At 43.3% G+C, this 22608-nt stretch overlaps 1 protein-coding gene across 10 annotated transcripts in view; it reads right to left on the reverse strand.

Moving 5' to 3' along the window:
* The window catches only part of SASH1 (SAM and SH3 domain containing 1), a 356754-nt gene that overhangs the window by 41408 nt on the left and 292738 nt on the right, over positions 1-22608 (reverse strand). Inside the window, exon 1 of one of the 10 annotated variants that reach the window (XM_021072089.1) lies at positions 4569-8255. The exons of 6 other annotated variants lie outside the window; for them this stretch is intronic. Coding sequence is in view for 2 of the 4 variants with exons in the window: in XM_021072074.1 (XP_020927733.1) it covers positions 4078-4089 (12 nt within the window). In the remaining 2 variants the exon portion in view is untranslated. 3 more of the 10 variants (XM_021072074.1, XM_021072094.1, XM_021072079.1) reach the window with 3 other exon arrangements.

The raw sequence follows: 22608 nt of genomic DNA on the forward strand, positions 1-22608 counted from the left end.
TGACCTTTAAAGCCACACAGTCCAGTCCATATTCCCCAGCATCCCGTTTCGTTCCGCAGCGATGCAAGTATGCTCAGCCCAGCTGTTTTCCCTCAAGTATCAAACGTTACAGGGAGGGGGGAAAAACAGCAGTGACCCAAGCGAAAAACAATCCTGTCCTTGTGAACAAAATGAGCGTTTCGTTTCCAAGTCAGTTCCAACACTCAACGTGCAGCTTCCCCTGTTTTATCTGGTCAAAACGGGAAAAAGCAACGGGCGCCTCCCGCTCCATGGCCCGGCGGCCCGGGGCTGGGCACTGCGGCGGCCCGGGAGCCGGAGCGCGGAGCCGGCGGAAGTGCACAGCCTTGGCCGGCCGGCTGCTCAGGGGCAGTTCCAGCCAATCCCGCACATCCTGCCAGCAGCCTGCTCTCCATTTCCTCAAACCGAGTTCACTGCCGGAGAGGGAGAGCGATGCCTCAAACCAGAACACGAAGCAGGAACAACTCACTCCTCCAACATTGGGTCTCATACGGAGACGACCCCCCCCCAACCCCCCTCCAGAAACGCTCTCCTTAATCCCAATGTTAGAGACCATAAAATAAGTAAGCAAGAGCCAGCAGAGAACAGTTCAAGAGGAAATGAGTTAGGGCTTATATTTATTCCTTTGGCTTAAAAATGTGCCTATTTTTACAGCACTGTGGCCTCTGTAAGGGGTATACTACCCACTTCTGGGCCTCTGTCCTGGCCCTGGACTTGCCAGCATTGGAGTCATTGGACTATAAGCAAGCCATTCACTTGCTAAAGAATCATTATTATAACCCACGAATGGCAAGTCAGCAGGACTCCCCTTTGGTGAAGTGTATCAGTGTCTACCTCTGATTTCTCTCCATCTCTCAGATAAAATGTTGCATACACATTTCAGAATTAAAGTTAACTGCTGGTTACCTGGTAACAAAGAGTAGAAATTGGACCCCCACAGAAAACAGGGGAAGGATACACTGCATGCCAGCAATCAGGCTTAATGTATTTGTTCTAAATGTAACATATTAAAATAATAAATACAGCTTCTCCTACCTAATGGCTTTGCCTGATTAGAATCTCACTTTTACTTGGATGAACTGTTGGTGTGATGGAATGGTTGGAGTGGTCAACCAGAGGAAAGAGAACTTGGTTAACCCTCATTCTGGGTAATGGGCACCTGAACAAAACCACAGTGCATGGAATTACACATAAACATTGAAAAACGTTCTGCCTTCTTGAGGTATCTCAAAAGCCAAGTTCTTCTAATAGAAGAGGAATCAACAATAGATGACAGAAGGCTTCTGTACCTACAAAGCTAGACCGTATCTACAACCCTCACATTAAAAAAACAAACAAACCTGGAGTCACGTGAAAATGAAATAAACACAAGATAATCAAGATTCAGGAAGCTACATTACAGGATGAAAATCACTCACACCCAGCTTAGAGCTGCTGCTGGTGGGGAGATGCGGGGGTGGAGGTGGGGGGAGGGGGGGTCAGTGATGGGGGAGGGGTAAGAAGAGAAATGGGATCTAGAAAGGAGTAGTACAAAAATCCTGAGTCCACAAAGACACAAATCATCTGCAGCAAACGTACCACCAGGAGGAATTTTTCAGGAGAAATCAAAATAGTTAAACCAGAACAACAGGATAAAAGGCAATGACTCCTCGGGCCCCCACCAATCCCACTTTCCTCTGCCCAGATCCACTGTGGTGAAAAATAGCATATTCCAGGTACTTATTTAATTGCTTTCACATGTTCCACTTAGTTTTGAGAAACAAGAACTCTTTAGAACTTTGAATTCAAGTTATTTTTATTTTTTTGCTCTAAAAAATTAAACGTTTGGGGGTGTGTGCCACTGACAACTCACAGGAACCAATGACTTTCTCTGCACTATCATGTTTGCTTGAACCCTAGATGAAATAGATGCAGCACAATTTATATGAAGAAAAATATAGAGTAAAAACCAAAGTAATTCCTGATATCAATACCTTATTATTATTATTTAAAAAATAGTGAACCTAGAAGTCACTGGAGTTGAACAGTGCTTTTTAAGGATGCTTTTTATTGAGAGAGGTGTTGACTTCTTACTTCCCCCTGAGTCCAGAGGAAAAAGAGTTGTGAAATATTTGCCTTTAAAAAATTCTCTCCAGCTGTTTCAACATAAAGTCTGTAAACAGCATGCATTTTTCTATTAAACTGGGGAGGAAAGCCTCAATTCCTCATGTTTCTCCTTTTAAATGAGCATTGCCACTTCCCAAATGCTGGGAAAAAAAAAAAAAAAAGATGTATCTTGCTGTTTTATTCAGAATCTACCTCCAATGATGTATGTGTGAAAATTTTTTTTACTTTCTTAAATTTAAGAAATACATGTGTGTATGGAAAGGAAATCTCCCCACCTAGAGGAACTTTGTAGAAGAGGAGAGAAATCTTCATTGTATGTGAAATGAATGATTGATTCCAAGAAAGAGTCTCAGCCATTATAACACAGGTTTTAAATACACTAAAGTGAAAAAATAACCATATATGTTTATACACATTCAAACACAAATAGTATCTCTTCCTCTCCCTGTCTTGGCCCAGGGCAGAGTGCTAAAATAAACTTTAATGTGACCATCTTCTAAATTAGAAGGTAGAAACTCAATCATCTGGATAACCGCACCCCCCCACCCCCAGATCCTCAGTTAGAAAAAGGCAATTAATTTATCCCACCAAAGGCTGTGGAAAAGTGGATTTACAATATTGTAAATAGAAACATTTGATTTCCAGCCTCTCTACTGCAGATTTTTCCACCAGAAAGCCCATATGGCTCAACTTTTAATTACTTTGGCTAATGCTATATGTAGTAATTCTGTGGTGAATGCTTAAGTGTTTCATTTCTGGTTGCTATGACAACATTACATCAGATTGCAGACAGCTGGCTCCACAGTTTTAAACCATAACAAATTGACCAAGCCAAGGCACAAAACTATAGCTGCTTTAAAGAGAGAGTACACCATTCTCCTGCCAGGGTGCTGAATGAGGAGCCTATGGGGCCCGTTTGGCTTGCTATGGAGGGTGGAGCCTTCTTCCTTCTCGGCTTCTTTTGGAACATGTGCGTCCTTGACACATCTGCAATGTTCTAATGGGAAAGACACGGAGCCAGCGTGGAGAACTTTTTATAATGCAGCTACACTAAGGATGCTCAGAAAAAACAAACGCAATTAAGAGCATCTGTAGATTCAAAAATGAGTGATCTGGAGCAAACTAAAAGTATCCCCTTCCTGTTCAACTGAAGCCTGTCGCTGCAGGTTGGTAACAGATGCTTCACTCGCCTGACCCTGTAACAAACAGTTCTTGCAAACGATGGGGTGCGAGAACAAACGCTTTCCAAAAGCTGCGTGGCGCAGTCATGCAGGCACAGGGGTCACACGCTGTGATGAAGATTAAATCAAACTTGCATGGAGCAGCTAGAACCCTTTCGGGCACCACTGGAAACCTTTCTGAGCATAGGATTACAACTGCGCCTTTCGCAGAAACACACATACTCAGTTTGCTTCGACAGCTCCGGACACGTAGCACGCTGTCCAGATGAACGGCCAGACTAAGTCAACTTCTCTCCCCCAGAGCCCCGCACGGAACACTATCTTTAAGCATTTCTGAAAAGTATTCTCAAATCAGCAATATATTTGCCTGTGAAAGTCACACAATGTCAAGGGCATTAAGCTTCAGGAGAAGAAACTAATCGGAGGTTTATGAAAAGTCATGAGCAACGCTGCTGAAAGCCAAGTCTTCCACAGGAAAAGCCGCCACAAGTGGCAACTAAGTTCCAACCCACGTCCAGCCATCCCCTTGCATGCCTGCTTTATTCTCCAAATATTGTTCACTATTCTCCAAAAGCCATGCCTTAGTGTTGGGTGAGCGAGCTGAGAAAGAAGTCTCTGGGTTACAAGGTATGGAAGTAAACAAGGGAAGAAGGAAGAATCTGAATAGACAAGAGGGAGGCATCCCAGGGCAGGAACAATTTAAAAAAAGCCTTTCCTTGAAGGGACAGAAAGCACATCCTCCCCTTTCCACGAAACAAGTCCGCGAACTTACCGGCTTCGGCATTTAGCAGGCCTGGGGGGGGATGCTGAGCACGTCCGGGACCCCCGCCCCCTCCCCACTCTGAGAGCGTCTTCACTCCTGCTGTCACCTCTGCAATCTCAAAGGGACGGTCAGGCGCTCCCAGAACATGCTCCTTGGGAGTTACATGACCGGACAGGCTCCGCCGGCACAGCTTAGGATCCGAGGGAGAAGAAAGTGAAGGCACTGGTTTCAATTAGCTGCTCGCTGCCTGCTGCCTGATCCCCCGGCTCCTCGCTAACTGCAGAACTTGTAAGAAAGGCATAAGTCATCAGCTCTAAGCAAATCTCCTATTCACCACAAGGAAAAAAGGGAGTGTTGTACGTGGCAAACAATCCCTGTTTTCACTGACGAAGGCTCCCTGACCTCCCGCTGGCCTCCAGTTCCTTAATTACTGTCTATGGAATTCCAGAGAAAGAAAAAAAGAACGCGAGAATCTGAGCAAATCCGGGACAAGGACTCACCCCTCACAAGTGACTGAACTGAAAAAAGATCTCTTTTGCAGAAAGTCTTCCCAACAACCCCTGAAGGGAGGCATCACGATTGAAAATAGACACCTTCCGAGGGCTATTTTTGAAATTACTGAGTTGAAACTGAGGATTGTGGTTTTCTCCTAAAGCTGTCACTTTCTCTCTCCCCGCCTTTTTTTTTTTTTTCTCCTTCCTATTTTAACCGCTAGAGTAAATGGAAGATGTTTCCCTTCATTGATGCTTCTAAAACTGTCTTAACAAATTGTTTCAATGGTCATTTCGGAGCAGCGGAATTCTCCCGGATCCTAAAGTGTAAGCATGGGGACTCTGCCACCAGAGGGTCACCGAGTTTTCGCAGGGGTGTCTGGGGAGCAGCATCACATGCTGTTACTTAAACAGAACATCACCTAAAAAGGCAGGACTGAAAACCCATATGAAGTCCCACAACACGAGTAGCAAGTCAGGTCTGTATTTTCAGGGCTATGTTCAAATGTATCCATACAGTGCAGTCCTAGCCGCCAATTCCCAGGGCATCAAACAGCAGAGATCTTGGCAGGTACCAGAGACCACCAGAGCTCTTTCCTGGGGGCTTGTCCTGTTGTTTTTCTTTCCTAGGTCCCTTTGGCATTTCTCACTCTACAGGAAACTCCCTCCCCCCCAACCTCTCCCACCACCACTTATGGTATTTCCTATTATTTCTCACCACACCTGCCCTATGCTGCTTGTTTCCCATTTTCCAAAGCTGCTCCCTCACACCCTCTCTGGTTCCACATACGCTCCCTTTCCCATCACCATCTGAGGACCCACACGTGCCACCCATGGTGACAGGTGCTTTCCCGCCCTTGGACTTCAAACACCCCTGCTTACCAAATGCCCACAATCAACCGGCACTGTGCTTAATTAGTCTTTGCACACATGTCTTTCTCCCAGGCAATAAATGGCAGAAGCAGACTGCGAACCCTCATGGTTTTATACCACCACACCTTGACCCGGGCTTTCTTCACCCAAGTCTGACAACCCCGCTGCTGCACCATCGCACTTAAAATTCTTTAAGGCTGTTGCAGAAAGTCTGGCTTGCATTTCCCTGATACTTCATGAAAACTAAGAAAATGTGTAAACCCCCCACCCAAGATGGTGAGCAAGTACTCGGAGCCTTTGGAGCCAGAACAGCCTGGGATTCATTTCTAAGTCCTCCGACAAATCGCTGGACTTCTATGGGTCTTAGAGTTCCTCCACGTAAATTTGGTCTAATAGCATTTGTCTTAAAGTGTTGCTGTTTTACAAATGGTGTATAGAACTGTGTATAATCGACCACTGGAGCTTGGTGAGTGCTCTATTACATCCTATCTATTACTGATCAGAATTCAAACAAGACCTATTTTAATTCTTGCAAATAGCTGTTTGAGGTGCTGTGTAAACACTAAAGGCAAGGAAAACACATGAAAGTGATAATGGCCAACATTTGAGGCTGGGTCTGAACAGGTTGTTTAGATGCAGAGAAGATGCTGAGCAGGATACGGAGCCACAACTCGGGAATCCTGCAGACACAGGCTGAGGTTCCCTTTATGCCACTTGCGAATTCTCATTTCTAAAATAGGCAGTGACGAGCCTCCTAGGGTTCCTGAGAGGACCCATCTCCTACATCTCCTTTCCTGCTTTTTAACTGGTCACAGCCGCCACTCTCAGAGGAGGAGCCAGGTATTTATGGAGACACTCCATGTAGGGAGCTCCATGGATGCTCAACAAGGGCTATCTTTCAGAGGACAGAAGGGTCCAGAGGGACAGGCACTGTGTCTCTTCCCCTCCTTGTATGTGGGCTGCCCAGCAGGGCCCGCCCACAGTGGGCCCATGGCAAATAGGTATGTGACCTATGTGAAAAGAAGGTGAGACTTTCCAGCCCCGTCGCTCCCAGCCTGTGCTGTGTAGCAGAGTAAACTGCGGAATATCTGAAATACTAGGCTGAGCCAGGCCACTCTGGGCAGCTTCTTGGTGGAGGGACGGTGGAAACAGGGCACATGAACTTCTCGAGGGAAGGCGTCACTGGTCTCGTACACTGAGTGGTGGACTTGGACTTACCCAGCCCACAGGAGTGTACAGATTTGCTGAGGACAGATCTGAGCACCTGATCCCACTCGAGAGAACTGTTCATTAATTAGGTCCTTAGAGCAAAGGCCGAATATAGGACATCATGGTCAGAGCCCGTCCTTCCAGTTTCTGTGTCTGTTATGCTCAGTGATGCAGGCACTACAAGGACTTGGCCTCTCAAAGGACCTGATTCCGCCCTCCAGCTTCCTCACAGAATCTCAGATACCCCATCTCTCACGGGCCTGCACACCTTTGTTCTTGCAGATCCCTTTTGGGGGACAATCTCTGCCCACCCCCTCTACTCCCCTAGCTCCTACTCATCCTTCAAGATTCAGGCCACTTGTCACCTCCTCTGAAGAGCCTTCCTGGACGTCCCCCTCATCGTCTTAGGCTGGGTGGTTGCCTCACAACCCAACAGATTTCATCTGAGGACTCAGCCCCATAGATGCTTATCACAGTATGACTCGCTCTTCACCCAGCTCCGAGGACAGTGAGCACTGTCATGTCCCCATTGCGCTATCTGTATTTCAGGAACAGTTATGGTTTATTCCTCGTTGCACACAATATACTTTTAAGTAGAAATTTTGGAAAATGCAGATACAGAAAAAGGAGTAAGAGAAATCACTTATGTCCTCTGACTCAGAAAAATTAGTAATGTTTTGGTTTATATCGTCCCTCTTTTCTCACACAGATACTCACTCACTCTCTAAACTTGAATGTTTGTTTGCTTGGTTTTTTTTTTTTTTTTTAGCAAAAAAGGATGACCTTGTGATCTTTATCCGCCGCCCCCCATCCCCCAGTCACTATAAGGTCCCCAAAGTCTCCCTCACATGCACACGGGGTGTAAGTAAAGACACAGTGTCCAGTTATATTGTGTCTCTCTCTAAGCCACACTGCAGCCTCTAAAGGTTCCTTTAGAGAAACCCTGGGGCCCTCAAAGTACACTGTTCAAACTGTTTTATAACATGCTTTAAAAACTTAACATGTTTTGGAGTTCCCATCATGGCTCAGTGGTTAACGAATCCGACTAGGAACCATAAGGTTGCGGGTTCAACCCCTGACCTCGCTCAGTGGGTTAAGGATCCGGTGTTGCCGTGAGCTGTGGTGTAGGTTGCAGATGCAGCTCGGATCCTGAGTTGCTGTGGCTCTAGCGCAGGCCAGCAGCTACAGCTCCGATTCAACCCCTAGCCTGGGACCCTCCATATGCCATGGGTATGGCCCTAGAAAAGACCAAAAAACCCCAAAACAAACACTCAATATGTTTTGAAAATTGTCCCACACTGACAAATATTCAACAAATAAAACACAAAAATATATTAATGATTCAACAGTATTCAGCCACAGAAGTACATCATAACTTAACTTAAACAATACCCTCAATCACTGGACATCTGTAGGTTTTCAATTGTTCAATATCACACACACAAAAAATACTCTGGTGAACACTTTGTTGTAAAATTTCTAATGCATCTAATACATGATATTTTTTAGAATAAATGATTAGTTTGTTGAACTGATGGGTAATGAATGGGCATATAGTTAAGTCTTTTGATACATATTAACAATTTGCTCAGGGAGTTCCCGTCGTGGCGCAGTGGCTAACGAATCCGACTAGGAACCATGAGGTTGCGGGTTCGGTCCCTGCTCTTGCTCGGTGGGTTAACGATCCGGCGTTGCCGTGAGCTGTGGTGTAGGTTGCAGACGCGGCTCGGATCCCGCGTTGCTGTGCCTCTGGCGTAGGCCGGTGGCTGCAGCTCCGATTCAACCCCTAGCCTGGGAACCTCCATATGCCGCGGGAGCGGCCCAAGAAATAGCAACAACAACAACAAAAGACCAAAAAGACAAAAGACAAAAAAAAAAAAAAAAAAAAAAATTTGTTCAGAAGAAACATCGTGTTTTTTTAAAAATCCCTCCTTACTGACTACAAAAAAGAATGCCTAATTCTTTACACGATTGTCAACAAGGAACATTACAATTCCCTTTTCCACAATGTACATATGTGCAGGACTGGGTCAGTCACTCTGCTATACAGCAGAAATTGGCACAACATTGTAAATTGACAATACTTTAATAAAAAAAATATGTGCAGAAAAAAAAATCATTTTCACAGGTCAAGAAAAAACCCCAATATTCTTTTCCACTTAGTTTTTTTTTTTTTTTTTGGTCTTTTGTTTTTTTAGGGCCACACCCATGGCATATGGAAGTTCCCAAGCTAGGGGTCTAACCAGAGCTGTTGCTGCCGGCCTACACCAGAGCCACAGCAATGCCAGATACGAGCGGTGCCTGCGACCTACACCACAGCTCACAGCAACGCTGGATCCTCAACCCACTAAGCGAGGCCAGGGATCGAACCCGCAACCTCATGGTTCCTAGTCGGATTTGTTCCCACTGCACCACGACGGGAACTCTGATAATTTAAAATAGTATATTTGTAATAAACAGATACTTCCTGATTGAAATCAGTGGGTGGTTGTACTGATTCAAGACATTAGGAAGAGCAAGGGATCAAAACATGAGTGAGCAGGCTTTACTTGGACTTGCACAGGTTCTCATCTACAAGTCTGGGGTGAAAAGAGGCCCCGGGAGAGGTTCGAGCATGATTAATATAAGTCAACGGTGATACTCGTGTGAGAAGAACAGAGATACAGGGATTCAGAAGTGGGAGAACTCATCTCTGGCTGGGGAAACTGAGGCATGCTCCAGTGAGGGGACGTGGCACTTGTCCTGGGTTTGGGGGCATTTCCTATGTGACCCTGGAAGTCCAGGGTTTAGGTGGCCCCAGCTGACCTTAGGTGCCTGCCTATCTGGACAGCCAAAGAAGAGTCGAGCTGCTGCTGCTGCCTTTATAAACAGCATGTGACACCAATCAACAGGCGCTTCGTGGCCCTCCTCTTCTCCAAGCTGGATTTCATAACCGCTCCAACGTGCCTGATCTTCCTTCACTGGTCCAAGAAGTGATGCATTCAAGGTCACTCCCTACCTTGGGGGCAGCATATTGGCTCGGGCTGGGGACATTCAAGCTCAGCATCGATGACCACCAGTGAGGGGAGTCAGGCCCATGGCAGGGACTTCTGGTTACAGACACAAAGGTCAGTGTGTGTTATTCTCTGGGTTGATAGAAAAGTTAGTTTCACTCTTTCAAAGAAGTTAGAGTGACTTTAAAAAGTGTTTATGAGTTGTCAGAGTAACTCTATAAAATATGAAACAGATTGTGGGGTTTTTTTCTTACTTTACAAAGGAGCCAGGGAAGGACTCATCTGTTTAGAAAGAAATAGTTTGCTCATTAGCTGGTGACATCATTGCCCTCTGAAATTAGGCGATTTTTGTTAGCATATGGAAAAAAAAAGATGAAATTCCATTCTTCTCCCAGAGGTGCAGTGTAACACTGAAATAATCTCTCTGGCAGTTTCAAAATTAACTAGTTGTCGCCAGATTTGAAGGCAGAGGAGGAGGAGAAGGCAGAGGAGGGGAGGATAATTACATGATACTCCTATTTATAAAAAGTATGTGAGAATTTGAGGGTAATGTTACCATCCCCTAGAGGCAATGGCTTGTCAGCACTTAATTCACTTAAGAAACGGTTTTTAAAAAAATAATTATAAAACCAAAAGAACAGAAAAAGATGCTACATTCCACAATAAATTAATTATTGTTTTTCTTGAAACACATGAACTCTGAATTGCTTTTAATCATCCCCAAATAATGCTGCCACTTTCCCCATAAGAAAGGAGAAAATATGAGGCCTCAGGAGTCCTACGGCCAAGTCTAGGGAGACTCGGATTACAAGTAAGCCCACCCATCCCAATTCTGCAAGTGTCCATGGAGCAGAGAAAATGCCTTGCTATGTCCTGAAAGGAGTTGAGGGAGGAGAGGGGTTGAGTGGAGGAAGAAGACCTGACTTCCTCTTCACTCTGTAAACCTTAGGGAAGATTTTGCTTGAGATTATGTCAACCTGCCCATGGGTCAGAGAACCCTGATGGTGATATAAAATAAGTGAGTTAAGACCAAAAAAAAAAAAAGAGTTCCCATTGTGGCTCAGCGGTAATGAACCCAACTAATATCCATGAGGTCACAGGTTCCATCCCTGCCTCACTCAGTGGGTTAAGAATCTGGCATTGCTGTGGCTGCGGTGTAGGCCAGCAACTACAGCTCCAATTCGACTCCTAGCCTGGGAACCTCCATATGCCACAGGTGCAGCCCTAAAAAGACAAAAAGATAAAAATATAGGGGAGAGAGTCAACAGCTCTACAGGTCCCTCTGAAAAGAGTGAGCCAGTGTTACCCAAAACAAACCTATGGAGCTAGGCACACAGAGGCTAAAGCAAAACACCAAACCCACTCACTCCCAAGTGCATTCAATTCTCACACAGCCTGTGCCATGGAAAAAGGATGATTCAGAACCAGGCTGCCAAGTAGGGCAATTACATATGCGTTTGAGGCTGTAGTTTCTGGAGCTGATGGAAGTTTTCATCCCAGAAGCGGTAAGTCTCCCAAGGGATTGGGTGGTGTTTGCAAAGTCACATTACTTTTATGGCATCTTAGACCGACTGATTCACGGATCAGGCACGATGAGTTCTTGGACAACCTTGTCTGGGCACATGATGATGTAGAAATACAGAAAATAGATGGAGCCTGCACAGCAATGGAGGGAAAGTGCAGACATCAAGTTCTTTCCTCCAACCCAAACTTAAGCCACCGGAGCAGCAGAGCCATCTGTTGAAGACAGAGGCAGGTGGGCCAAAGTTACCTCCCAGGGTCATGATCTATGACCTGAACATACTTCCCCTTATGTCTGTAGAACAAATAATATGCAAATTTACTTCCAAATGGAAGAAATCTTGGCTGAACCCTTAGAAAAGGAATTAAAGCCAGAAAGGCTGTTTGTGGTCATCTAACTGGCAAAACTATCAGGTCATGATACTCGCTGAAAACTAAACCACAGACTATCCTTCCTACAACAACTAACAAAATGAGTAATAGTGCCCTAAAAAGCAAAATTTCTAAAAACTGGCAAAAACACCCCACCAAGGGCACACAAACAAAGGTACAGAACCTAATACATTAAACTTCAAAACTCCATGATCAAGCTAAGAGACACATTTCTGAAGACCCACAGAAAAACCGCTGTCTAAAAGCTACACTGGTGGGAATCTTGAGAATTATTTCATATAACTTCAAATTTAGAAGGAAGCCAACTGTGTAGCCTTCTTTATCTTTTTCTGATGTAGGAGCACCAGAAGTTGCTTCAAGGGAATATGAGTGAAAAAATGGAAAGTCTATAGCAAGGCTGAACTTGATTGAAACAGTCTTTAGAAATTCACCAGGAATTGCAGGAATGAATTAAAAGCAGACTAGCTATGGCCCACCCATCCCCCCACCCTGAACCAAGCAGCGTGAGCCATGCAGCAGTGCAACAGCAACAGCATAAATGACAAAGTCTTAGGAGAGAAGGCTGAGTGCAGTGCAGGTATCCCAGCGAAGAGCATCTTCCACCGCAGTTGGGTTATAGCAACAAAAAACATGAATGGATTACCAAATAAAGCCCTCCTCATTGTATCAACACAAAGAGAAAACCTGACTTGAGCTATCCAAGCATGATCAAAATGAAAAGACATGTATGACAACTACTCAAACAAACTATAATGGGGGGTGGTACAACAGAGAGAGAGAGAGAGAGAGAAAGAGAGGGAGGGAGAGAGAAGTCATGGACAAACACAAAGATTCTATCTCTTGATCCCATCTCTCTATCAGAAGAAAACATCCCTCAAGGAACAGGAAGAAATTCCTAACAATTACTTCTCTACATAATAATTTCAGAAGAACATGAGTTCACTTAAATGAGACCTCAAAGACAAGATGAAAAACATGAACTATATGGAATTTTCAAATTTCAGTAATAAGAAGATAGAGGCCCACATAACCTATTTAAGGACAAATTTATAAATAAGAATGAGCAAAGATTAGAATCTATGTTGTGTAAGTAAAAATAATGAAATTGAAAAAATCTAGATAATTTAAATCCATTTTCTCCCATGACCCAAGTTGGAAGAGTTACCCATCTCTTCCCCTAAGCTATGGGTTTTGCTGTTCCCTCTACCTAACAGGCTTCTCTTTCTTCTCCTGGCGAGCTCTTGCTTGGTCTCAGTCATCGTCTCTGGGCTTTCCACACTCTCCTCTCTGGGGCTTACTGGACTTTCTGTGTGTACTTAACATGCCAGGTAGAGCAATTCCAATTAAGGCCACAACCATGCTGTTTGTCTGTCTCTTCTTCTTAAATATAAATCCCTGTGTTTAGGGGCTGATAATGTGGTAGATACTCAGTAATGTTTGCACAATGAAGGAGTAAAAGAATGTTCAAGGTGGCATTCTTTCACCTACACTCTGGGTCCAAATTGCAGGGCAAGAAGTCTCTTTGCAGGAACTAATTATGCAATACTATTATTAGAATTAGACTAGTAATAATACGGTAAACAAGGGATGCCAGAGGGTGTGGCACAAAGAGGGAGAGGAACAGGGACAGAAAAGAGAATAAAGGGATATGTCTATCAATTATTCTGTGAACAATTAGAACTTGAATCAGAGTTTGGTTGTATTAAAATATTGCTTTCCAAATGAATGTCACTGATGACTGAGTATAGTTTTTTAATAGCTTTTTTAGAGTTTTGATAGAATGGGTAACTGTGGTGACTTACAGTTCAAATGAGCTCTGAACAAGTGCTGGGCAGCCTGTGACTTCAGTTAGTTGGCTTGCTGGAAGTGGCCTTGGGTCTGACTGACTCATGAATTATGACATGGCCTGGGTATTGCTCCAACCCATCCATTATATAAGATTTGGTACCCGGGCAAATGGGGAACTAACAGATGATGAGTCACCATCATTTAACAAGTAATGGAAATCCTCTTACTCCAACCTCCCTCAAGTTGATCCCAAAAGCAAAAAAAAAAAAAAAAATAGCACTGCAAATCGAAATGCCAATCCTTAACCCAGATTATATTACAAATATCTGTATTTAGATATAATCAGCTAGCAGGGAAAATGTGGCCTATCTTGTTTCGTATTTATGTATCAGGTTGAACAAGTGAAATTGGCATTTTTATAGGTCAAAGCTAATTACTATCTCCAGTTTACATGGTTCAAGCAAATAAAAGGAATAACAGACTACAACATTCCCAAAAGCTAGCTTAAATTTTTTAAATGTTAACAATAAGTGAGGCAATCCTCAGATTAGGTGGTATCTGGATATGTGGTCATTATTTTGGTTCATGTGGCCCTTGATATGTTGAGGGGAGTCTGCAGATAGCACCCTGTGCAAACCAGTGAGCACAGATGTACCTGGCGAGTCTGCCAGGTGCAAAGAGCCAGATTTTCAGCTCTTTCTGGACCTGCAGTAAGCGTGCCCCCAACATAACAGGTATAGAAGCGCATATCCACATGCAAAATGTGGCCCTGGGTAATTTCAGTACACTTATCTGCTTATTTTCCCCAAACAGTAATTCTAAGACCACATATGTTACTGACAAGATATCTGGCTCACCGCTAAGCCCACTTACACCTTCTGAAAGAGAAAATAAACCGAAGGGGGAAAAAGCACAACCAAGTCAACACACACTATCTCCATTAAGCCAGTCTGACAACTCCCAGCCACAACATGCCCATGTATATGCACGGCTACCGTATTAGTGGCATGAACAAAAACGAAACGTTTCCAGGAACTCAAGTGTTGTCAGAACAGCTAATGGGAAGGGAGAAGATGTTCATATCAAGCCCTAGAGCCTGGCACTCACTGGGTGTTGTTGACCCCTGGCCCTGTTTTCCAGATGAGGAAATGGGGGCTCAAAGAGATGAAACAACTCACCCTCCGATGTAGAGTGAAGAGGTGGCAGAGCTGGGGTCTGAACCCAAAATCTGACTCATGTCTGTGAGCTTAAGCAGCCCCCTCGCCTGCCCACACTGGGCAAGGGCCCACTTTCCCGAGGCCAGAGCCTCCTTCCTTCCTAAGTGTTTAAAGACAACGCTCTCAAGGGACCCACAGCAAACACAGGCCTCAAACTTGGCCCTTCTCCCAGGGAGAAGGCTGGGGGTGGAGGGTGGTGTGGAAGAAATGACAAGAAGTCATCGAAGCAGTGCTGTCTTGGTGAGCTTATGCCCAGGGAGAATGAAACGCAACTTTCTCACAGACTTTGTTACACATGTTATTCCAATGGACTGATTTTGTCTTTGAGTCTCGCCATAAAGCCACGGGTCTAAGAATCATTACTTCTAGGCTTCCAAAGAGAATGGTTATATGTCCCTATTTTACTATCATTTTAGTTTCAGAATCACTTTTGCTAAAATTAAGAGCAATATGTCTTCTTCTTCCCACCTGAGCGATCTATAAAAGTCTGAAGAATCAACTCAGGGCTTCAAGTATGCATTAAAAGACCAGAATCCAGAGAAGGTATTTTTAACCTAGTTGCATTTAGAGATATTTAGAAAAATGTTAATTACTTTGGCATGGTATAACACAGGGCTGCATAAACATGTCTGTCCCAAAGATACAGGGTACCAAAACCCTCTGGCAGATGAACGTTAGGTCATATTTCTCCTCTCTCTCCTGGTCATATTACAAGTCAAATGAGTTTGCATAAAGCTCTTCTTCTGTTCAAGAAATAAAGAGCCAAAGCACCCATCTAACCATCCTGTACGTAAGCCTGGCTGGTATAAGCATTAAAGCTACAGCAAGGAGAACCGCTTTCTAGCCACCCATCAAAATTTACCTGAGCTTGCTGATTAGAATCCTTTAAAGCTGAAACCTATATATTGAGTTAAAAAAGAAATTCTCTAGGAAAAGAGATTCAAAGAAAAAATATAAACACCATTAAAAGCAAACAGTAACTTACATTCATAAAAAGCTACTTTTATGCCTGGAATCTATTCCTTCCTACATTTCCTCATAAAACCAATAAGAGCAGAAAGACGGTGGAAAGAAGGTCTGTCACTTTCATGAAGATACCTTTACTGGGCTTCTACTGTCTCATCTAATACTGAGGTCTATGCGAATCTTCACAGGGTTTGTGCAGCCCCTAAATATTCACTCAAACTCAGCAAAAATACAAAAAGCACGTTTTTTAAAAATTGCTGGTACTCTCTATAGGTAGGAGACAATTCTGTAAATTCATCATGTATTTTCACTAAAAAAAGGTCAGATTTCCCCAAACAACAAAAACTAATAATACTGGTTTCTCTTTTCTTTTAATACCTTTGCAGTATAAAAATAAAACTTCTGATAAATTTTTTTTGGTCACACCAGCAGCATGTGAACGTTCCTGAGCCAGGGATCAAACCTTTGCCACAACAGTGACCCAAGGCTCTGTAGCGGCACCACCAGATCCTTAACCCACTGAGCCATCAGGGAACTCTATGATAAATTTTAACATATAGACATTCTCTGTAAGTTCATTCTAGTATAAGAAAAATATTCAAAATAAGAATTATTTTAATTTCATTAATTACACTTAAGAATAGCCAAATTTGGGAGTTCCCATTGTGGCTCAAGCGGGTCACAAACTCAACTAGTATCCATGAGGATGTGGGTCCGATCCCTGACCTCTCTCAGTGGGTTAAGGATCTGGTGTTGCCAAGAGCTTCAGCACAGGTCACAGATGCAGTCTGGATCCTATGTTGTGGCTGTGGTGTGGGCCTGCAGCTGCAGCTCCGACTTGACCCCTAGACTGGGAACTTCCATATGCAGCAGGTGTGGCCATAAAATGCAAAAAAAAAAAAAAAAAAAAAAAAAAAAAAAAAAAAAAAAAAAAGAATAGCCAGATTTTTTTTAAAAAAATCTAGTTCAATCCAGAATAATGGACTCTAAGAAGAGCATTGTGGATTTACAGGCACCTCTTAGACAATCGGAAGCATCACTCTGCCGCTGAAGAGCACCCCAAGGCGTGAGTTCTGTTCTCTGACCACATTCTGTATTAAATGATTAAATTGTCCACCTTTTCTCTGGCCGTAATAGAAATTAAACCATTCACCAGAGAAACCATTAAAAAAGTAACTTCGTGAAATGCTCTCCTGGCTTTCAGCACATTATCTTTATGAAAGTTCTAGATTAAACTAAGGCTATAGCCAGCATCTCCTTCCAAAACAACAGACCTGAATCTTCTGGCTGGAAGACAATGGCTGTAACCGAGGCAGGTGAAACAACTCTGAAAAGCCTCAGTAAAAGCCATCTCCTGGCAAGGGCCAAGTTTATGGTTTATAATTTTAGAAAGCCCCAAAAAGATTCACCCACTCTCACATCATGCCAACAATATGGGGATATTTTAGCTGTGACCTGGAAAGCCCTCAATCAGGGAAACATTTAAAATAGTGTTTTGTAAAAAGTGGAAGAAATTATCACTTGACATTGTGTCTCTGTTACACCAAATCTGGACACAGTTCAACCACATGGCTCCGCAGGTTAGTGGCAAAGATATACTCAGAGTTGGAATGAAAGAAAGGCTGTGAAGAGATGCACATATGGCTGTGAGGTGTTGTTATAACACCACAGTGATAATACAGCGCTCGCTGCATAAATATTTCCCAACTCTAAATTTCCCCCAAATGTAAAAGCGATCGATTATGAAACAATGACTTGCTTTACAAAATAACTCACTTCACAAACATGTCACCACAGTTGCTTCATTCTCATAAGGAAATCCAGATAGGGAAATTAATTCCAACTTTTTCTGGAAACACAGTTTGTATGAAGTGAAACAACTAAATGCGACCAAAATAGATGTCTGCAAAGGACCCTAAGAGCTCTGGTGCTTCACTGTCTTTGTTGTTGCTTTAATTTTTCTTTATGCATTGTATATTTTAAAAAATAATTAAAATAGCATCATAATCAAATAATTGACAATTTGATATTTTTTGGAAAGAGAGATTTCCCAGCAAACATTTCAAGTACAGCTCACCAACTCTTACCTACTAATTCTGTAAAAGCAAAAACTACAATTTACTAAAACGTATGCCTTGAGTAAAAATCTTTAAACCCCAGTAAGGCAGAGAGCACAATTTCTTTCAACATTTTCTTAATCAGAAGGTAAGCCGCACCTCAACGCACAAGGATGCAAGCTTGAGATGAGAACTCTTACAACTCTCCTTCCGCAGGAGGCAAATGAAAACAAAAGTTACTAAAATAAAACGGAAATTATTAAACATTCAGGGGAGGGCATGGGATGGACTGGGAGTTTGGGGTTAGCAGATGCAAACTATTCCATTTAGAATGGACAGACAGTAAGGGCCTACCGTACAGCACACAGAACTATATCCAGTTTCTTGGGATAGAACATGATGGAAGGTAACATGAGAAAAGGAATGTGTGTATATATATATATATATATATATATATATATATATGTGTGTGTGTGTGTGTATGTGTGTGTGTATGATTGGGTCGCTTTGCTGTACAGCAGAAATTGGCATGACATTACAAATCGAATATAATTGTAAAAAGGCAACAGAATTAAAATAAAGTAAAATAAAACAAACATTCAGTTGTTTAACAAGGAATCCAGTGAAGTACTCAACCAGAAATTCTTTTTAAAAACTCTAACACTCACAACAGAAGTTTGCTATTAATGAAAAACAGCAGAGACCAGATTCCCCTCTGGCAAAGAGAAAGCTATTTTTCACTTCCCCTGGTAACTATCTTTAGTACTTTACACTCTTGGAAACCGAGAATGTGAATATGGATTTATTGCGAAGCAACATGCAATTATCTAATGCCAGTTCTGGGGGTGGGGAAGCCTACGATCAATGCAAATGAAATCCTAAAGCACGACAGGCATCAATATAGGCATTGAGGTCTGGTGACAAAGGCCTTATGATCTCTGAAACTTTCATGGCCTGGGCATTCCCGACATGGCCAGTGGGCTATTTACATCTCAGTACAGAAAAGAATCGATAGAAAACTGAAAAGCTCTGGCCCTCGCACAAAAGATAATCAAAGCACCGAAGCCAAGGCGGCTGGAGTAGGACACAGTGGGAATTATCTGAAATTAATTACTCTGCTATCAGGCAAATGGAGCATCAGTGAAGAGGAATATTTTGGATGGAGTTTCCTGCTGAGTTTCCACAAAAACAGAGGACAGACTGAAATCAGGGTAAGAGGGGCGAGTGTCACGTACATTGGGATCACAATCAAGTTCATGCGAACTTCACACACATGTGAGTTCACACAGTTCATACGACTGTAATGGTGGTCGTTACAGTCACGAGCGCAGCGACTGCGAGGGGGCGTGGCTTGTCTGCACAAAGGCAGCCAGCAAAACACACGGGCTGAACGACATTTCTTTAGAAATGAATAGACTGTCTTCATCGACATCATTCCGCAAAGAGACAAGTCATTTTAGAGCTCCTGGGAAACTGAGCTGCAAGGGGACAGAGCATAGGGGACCCCCGGCCCTTCGTCCAACTAGGAAGGGCTGAGCTTATGTTTTGAGCCATCTATGAAGAAAAAGTGCGCTGAGGGGCTAATAAGAGAAGTGGGTACAAGACTCTCAAGTCTGCGTGAGCACATGGGAGGGTTAACCTCTGCACTGCAGCATAAACTCCCCCGGGGCAGGGCCCCTCCTTCTTCACCTTTGCAGCCTGGATATGGAGCAAGAAACCCGGCACAGACCAAGCGCTCCACGAATATCTTCCACATGAACAAAGCAATGCTCGAGAGAATCAATGTCCAACTTCTAAGGACCGACTTCATTCTCCCAGTCAATATCGAGGGAAGGGTTCTGATGCACCCTCACCCTCTGAAAGGGACCCAACGCACCAACACTTAATAACGCTTTCTTAGCAGCTCGTTCAAAATGCCTGCAGTCCTCGATGTACGGTAACTTCCTCGTAAACGGGACAAGCCTCTCTTCTTGCCATCGAGGTAGGAGGTTTTCCTACAGGCCTGTGTCTCTGAATGGATAAAGTCCTATAACCTCTCCCTTGCCTCAGATGCTATTCATCAGGACAGCTGACAGTGAGACTGTCACTAAAGGACCCACTGTGGACAAACAGGTCTTTGTGCTCCCTCTGCGAGTGGACTTTGAATCCCATCAGTCTGGAGTTACTGTATTTCTTCTTCAAGATCCTTTGGGTTCCTGATTTACATTTAGATTATGTTGGTTGTTAGGACTAGGGGATAAGAGACCCAAAAAGGCACATGGAAAACCATGGACCCAGTTCCTTTGATTACCTCATAGTCCCAGGACGCGCTGCTGGTGAGCAGACGACACATTTATTATTATACATGGTAACGTCTCAGTCCCTTTTACACAAAAACCAATCAGTCAGGGCTTGCAAATTAATAACTATGTTTTTTGGGTTTGCGGGGGGGAGCAGTTTGTTTGGTTTGGTTTTGCTGTTTTAAGCTGCAATAGAAATCTGGGTGCTGAAATCAGGGGCAAGAAGGTTGTGGGAGGGTGACACTAACTTCTGATATGACATCTCTTGTTACTTAGATGCAAAGGAAGCGTAAAGACTGAGTCTGTAGTTGCAAGACATAAAACATACTCCTAAAGCAGCAGGAAGGATGACCACTGAAATACAAATTTGTTCATTGAATATTTCTCGGACAGGTTATATGAGGTGGACAGCGGGTTAGGCTGCGATGGAGACACAAAGATAAGATAGCCTGTCTTTCTTACTCAAGAAGCTGACAATTTCCACAGAGGCTGAAACGTGTACAATTAATGCTGACACTCCAGGACGGCTGCTAGGTTTCATGTCGAAAGTTACTTTAACAAAGCACAGAATAGAAAGCGATAAAATATCCTTGAAGAGGCTAAAGTTTCAGAGGAGGAGGCAGCTAGGCTTCATCTTGAAGGATGCATAGATTTTTACCAGGAAGTATTTGGAGGAAGACATTTTAGGTAGAGGAAATGCCCACATTAAAGCAGAGAGGGTGAAAATACAAGGTGTGATCAGCAGTGCCAGCAAGGTCGAAAGTGGATGGAGTGGAGGTGACTGAGGCCGAGGGTGATGGATGGGAGAAACTGACTAAAGCCAGATCCCATAGGGTTTTTCGTTTGTTGTTTTTCCCCTCCCGCACCCACGGCATTCGGAAGTTCACAGGCCAGGGACTGAATCCACTCCACAGCTGTAACCAGAGCCACAACAGTGACAACACTGGATCCTTAACCCACTGAGTAAGCAGGGAACTCCACATAGGGTTTTCAGCATCCCCAAATGTTTGGGATTTCTCTTATAAAACTGGAAAATCATCAGGGCTTTTTGAAAAACAGGAATATAAGGAAAGAGGTATGTTTTGGAAAGATGATCAGCTGGACGGAGCACCGACAAAAGGAAGCAAGAGGCTGAAGACATGGAGGCAGAGTTGCTTCCAGACGTTAGGGAAGAGATAGCCTAATGGACAAAATAACTGTGTAGCAGGTGAAAAGGCTAACTCCCTTCACCACGCTCCATGCAGTTTGATGATGGCACTTGGAAATGTCTATTGGAAAATCTGGAATTCCTCTTATGGTCTTGGTGGAACTCCACTGTTCTGATGGCATTAAAATAACATGAGTATGGAGTTCCCGTCGTGGCGCAGTGGTTAACGAATCCGACTAGGAACCATGAGGTTGCGGGTTCGGTCCCTGCCCTTGCTCAGTGGGTTAACGATCTGGCGTTGCCATGAGCTGTGGTGTAGGTTGCAGATGCGGCTCGGATCCCGCGTTGCTGTGGCTCTGATGTAGGCTGGTGGCTACAGCTCCGATTCGACCCCTAGCCTGGGAACCTCCATATGCCGCGGGAGCGGCCCAAGAAATAGCAAAAAAGACAACAACAACAACAAAATAATAATAAAATAAATAAATAAATAAAACTTTCAGAAGTAAACTGAAACTCTATAAATTTGCTTTAAAATATACAAGGTTATCAAATAAAGATAATTGCCTTTGGGAGCAGAGTGGAATATAAAACTGTAATTATGTAAGTAATAACCAGAGTTCCCCCACCCCATGTAAAATGCATTGTAAAAAATTGTTAGGAATTCCTTCCATAGTGCAATTGGTTAAGAATCTGACTGCAGAGGCTGGGGTCTCTGAGAAGGTGTGGCCTTTAGAAAAAAATCACTAGCGATCTTGTTTTGTAATTTTAAAACCTAGCATTTTAACATACAAACAGCTCATACAACTCAACAACAACAAAAAACAACCCAATCAAAATATGGGCAGAAGCCCTAAATAGACATTTCTCCAAAGATAACATACGGATGGCCAGTAGGCCCATGAAAAGATGCTCAGCATTGCTAGTTATTGGAGAAATGCAAATCAAAACCATAATTCGATACCTCTTCACACCAATCAGATTGGTCATCATTAAAACGTCTGCAAACAGGAGTTCCCGTCGTGGCGCAGTGGTTAACGAATCCGACTAGGAACCATGAGGTCGCGGGTTCGGTCCCTGCCCTTGCTCAGTGGGTTAACGATCCAGCGTTGCCGTGAGCTGTGGTGTAGGTTGCAGACGCGGCTCAGATCCCACGTTGCTGTGGCCCTGGCATAGGCCGGTGGCTACAGCTCCGATTCGACCCCTAGCCTGGGAACCTCCATATGCCGCGGGAGCGGCCCAAGAAATAGCAACAACAACAACAACAACAACAAAAAAGACAAAAGACAAAAGACAAAAAAAAATAAAATAAAATAAAAATAAAAAAAATAAATAAATAAAATGAGTAATAAAAGGCATTAAAATTGAAAATGAAGTAAAATTGCCTCTGTTCACAAGTGACATGGGTTTAATATGTAGAAAACACATACACACACACACACAACCTGTTAGAGTTAATAAAGAAATTCAGCAAGGTTGCAAGATACAAAATTAACCTACAAAAATCAGTTCCATCTTTATATACTGGCAATGAACAATTCAAAAAAGAAATTAAGAAAGCAATTTCATTTATAATAGCATTAAAAATACTTAAAAATAAACTTACTCA

The sequence above is a fragment of the Sus scrofa genome, chromosome 1 (assembly GCF_000003025.6).
Source record: "Sus scrofa isolate TJ Tabasco breed Duroc chromosome 1, Sscrofa11.1, whole genome shotgun sequence".
NCBI lineage: Eukaryota > Metazoa > Chordata > Mammalia > Artiodactyla > Suidae > Sus > Sus scrofa.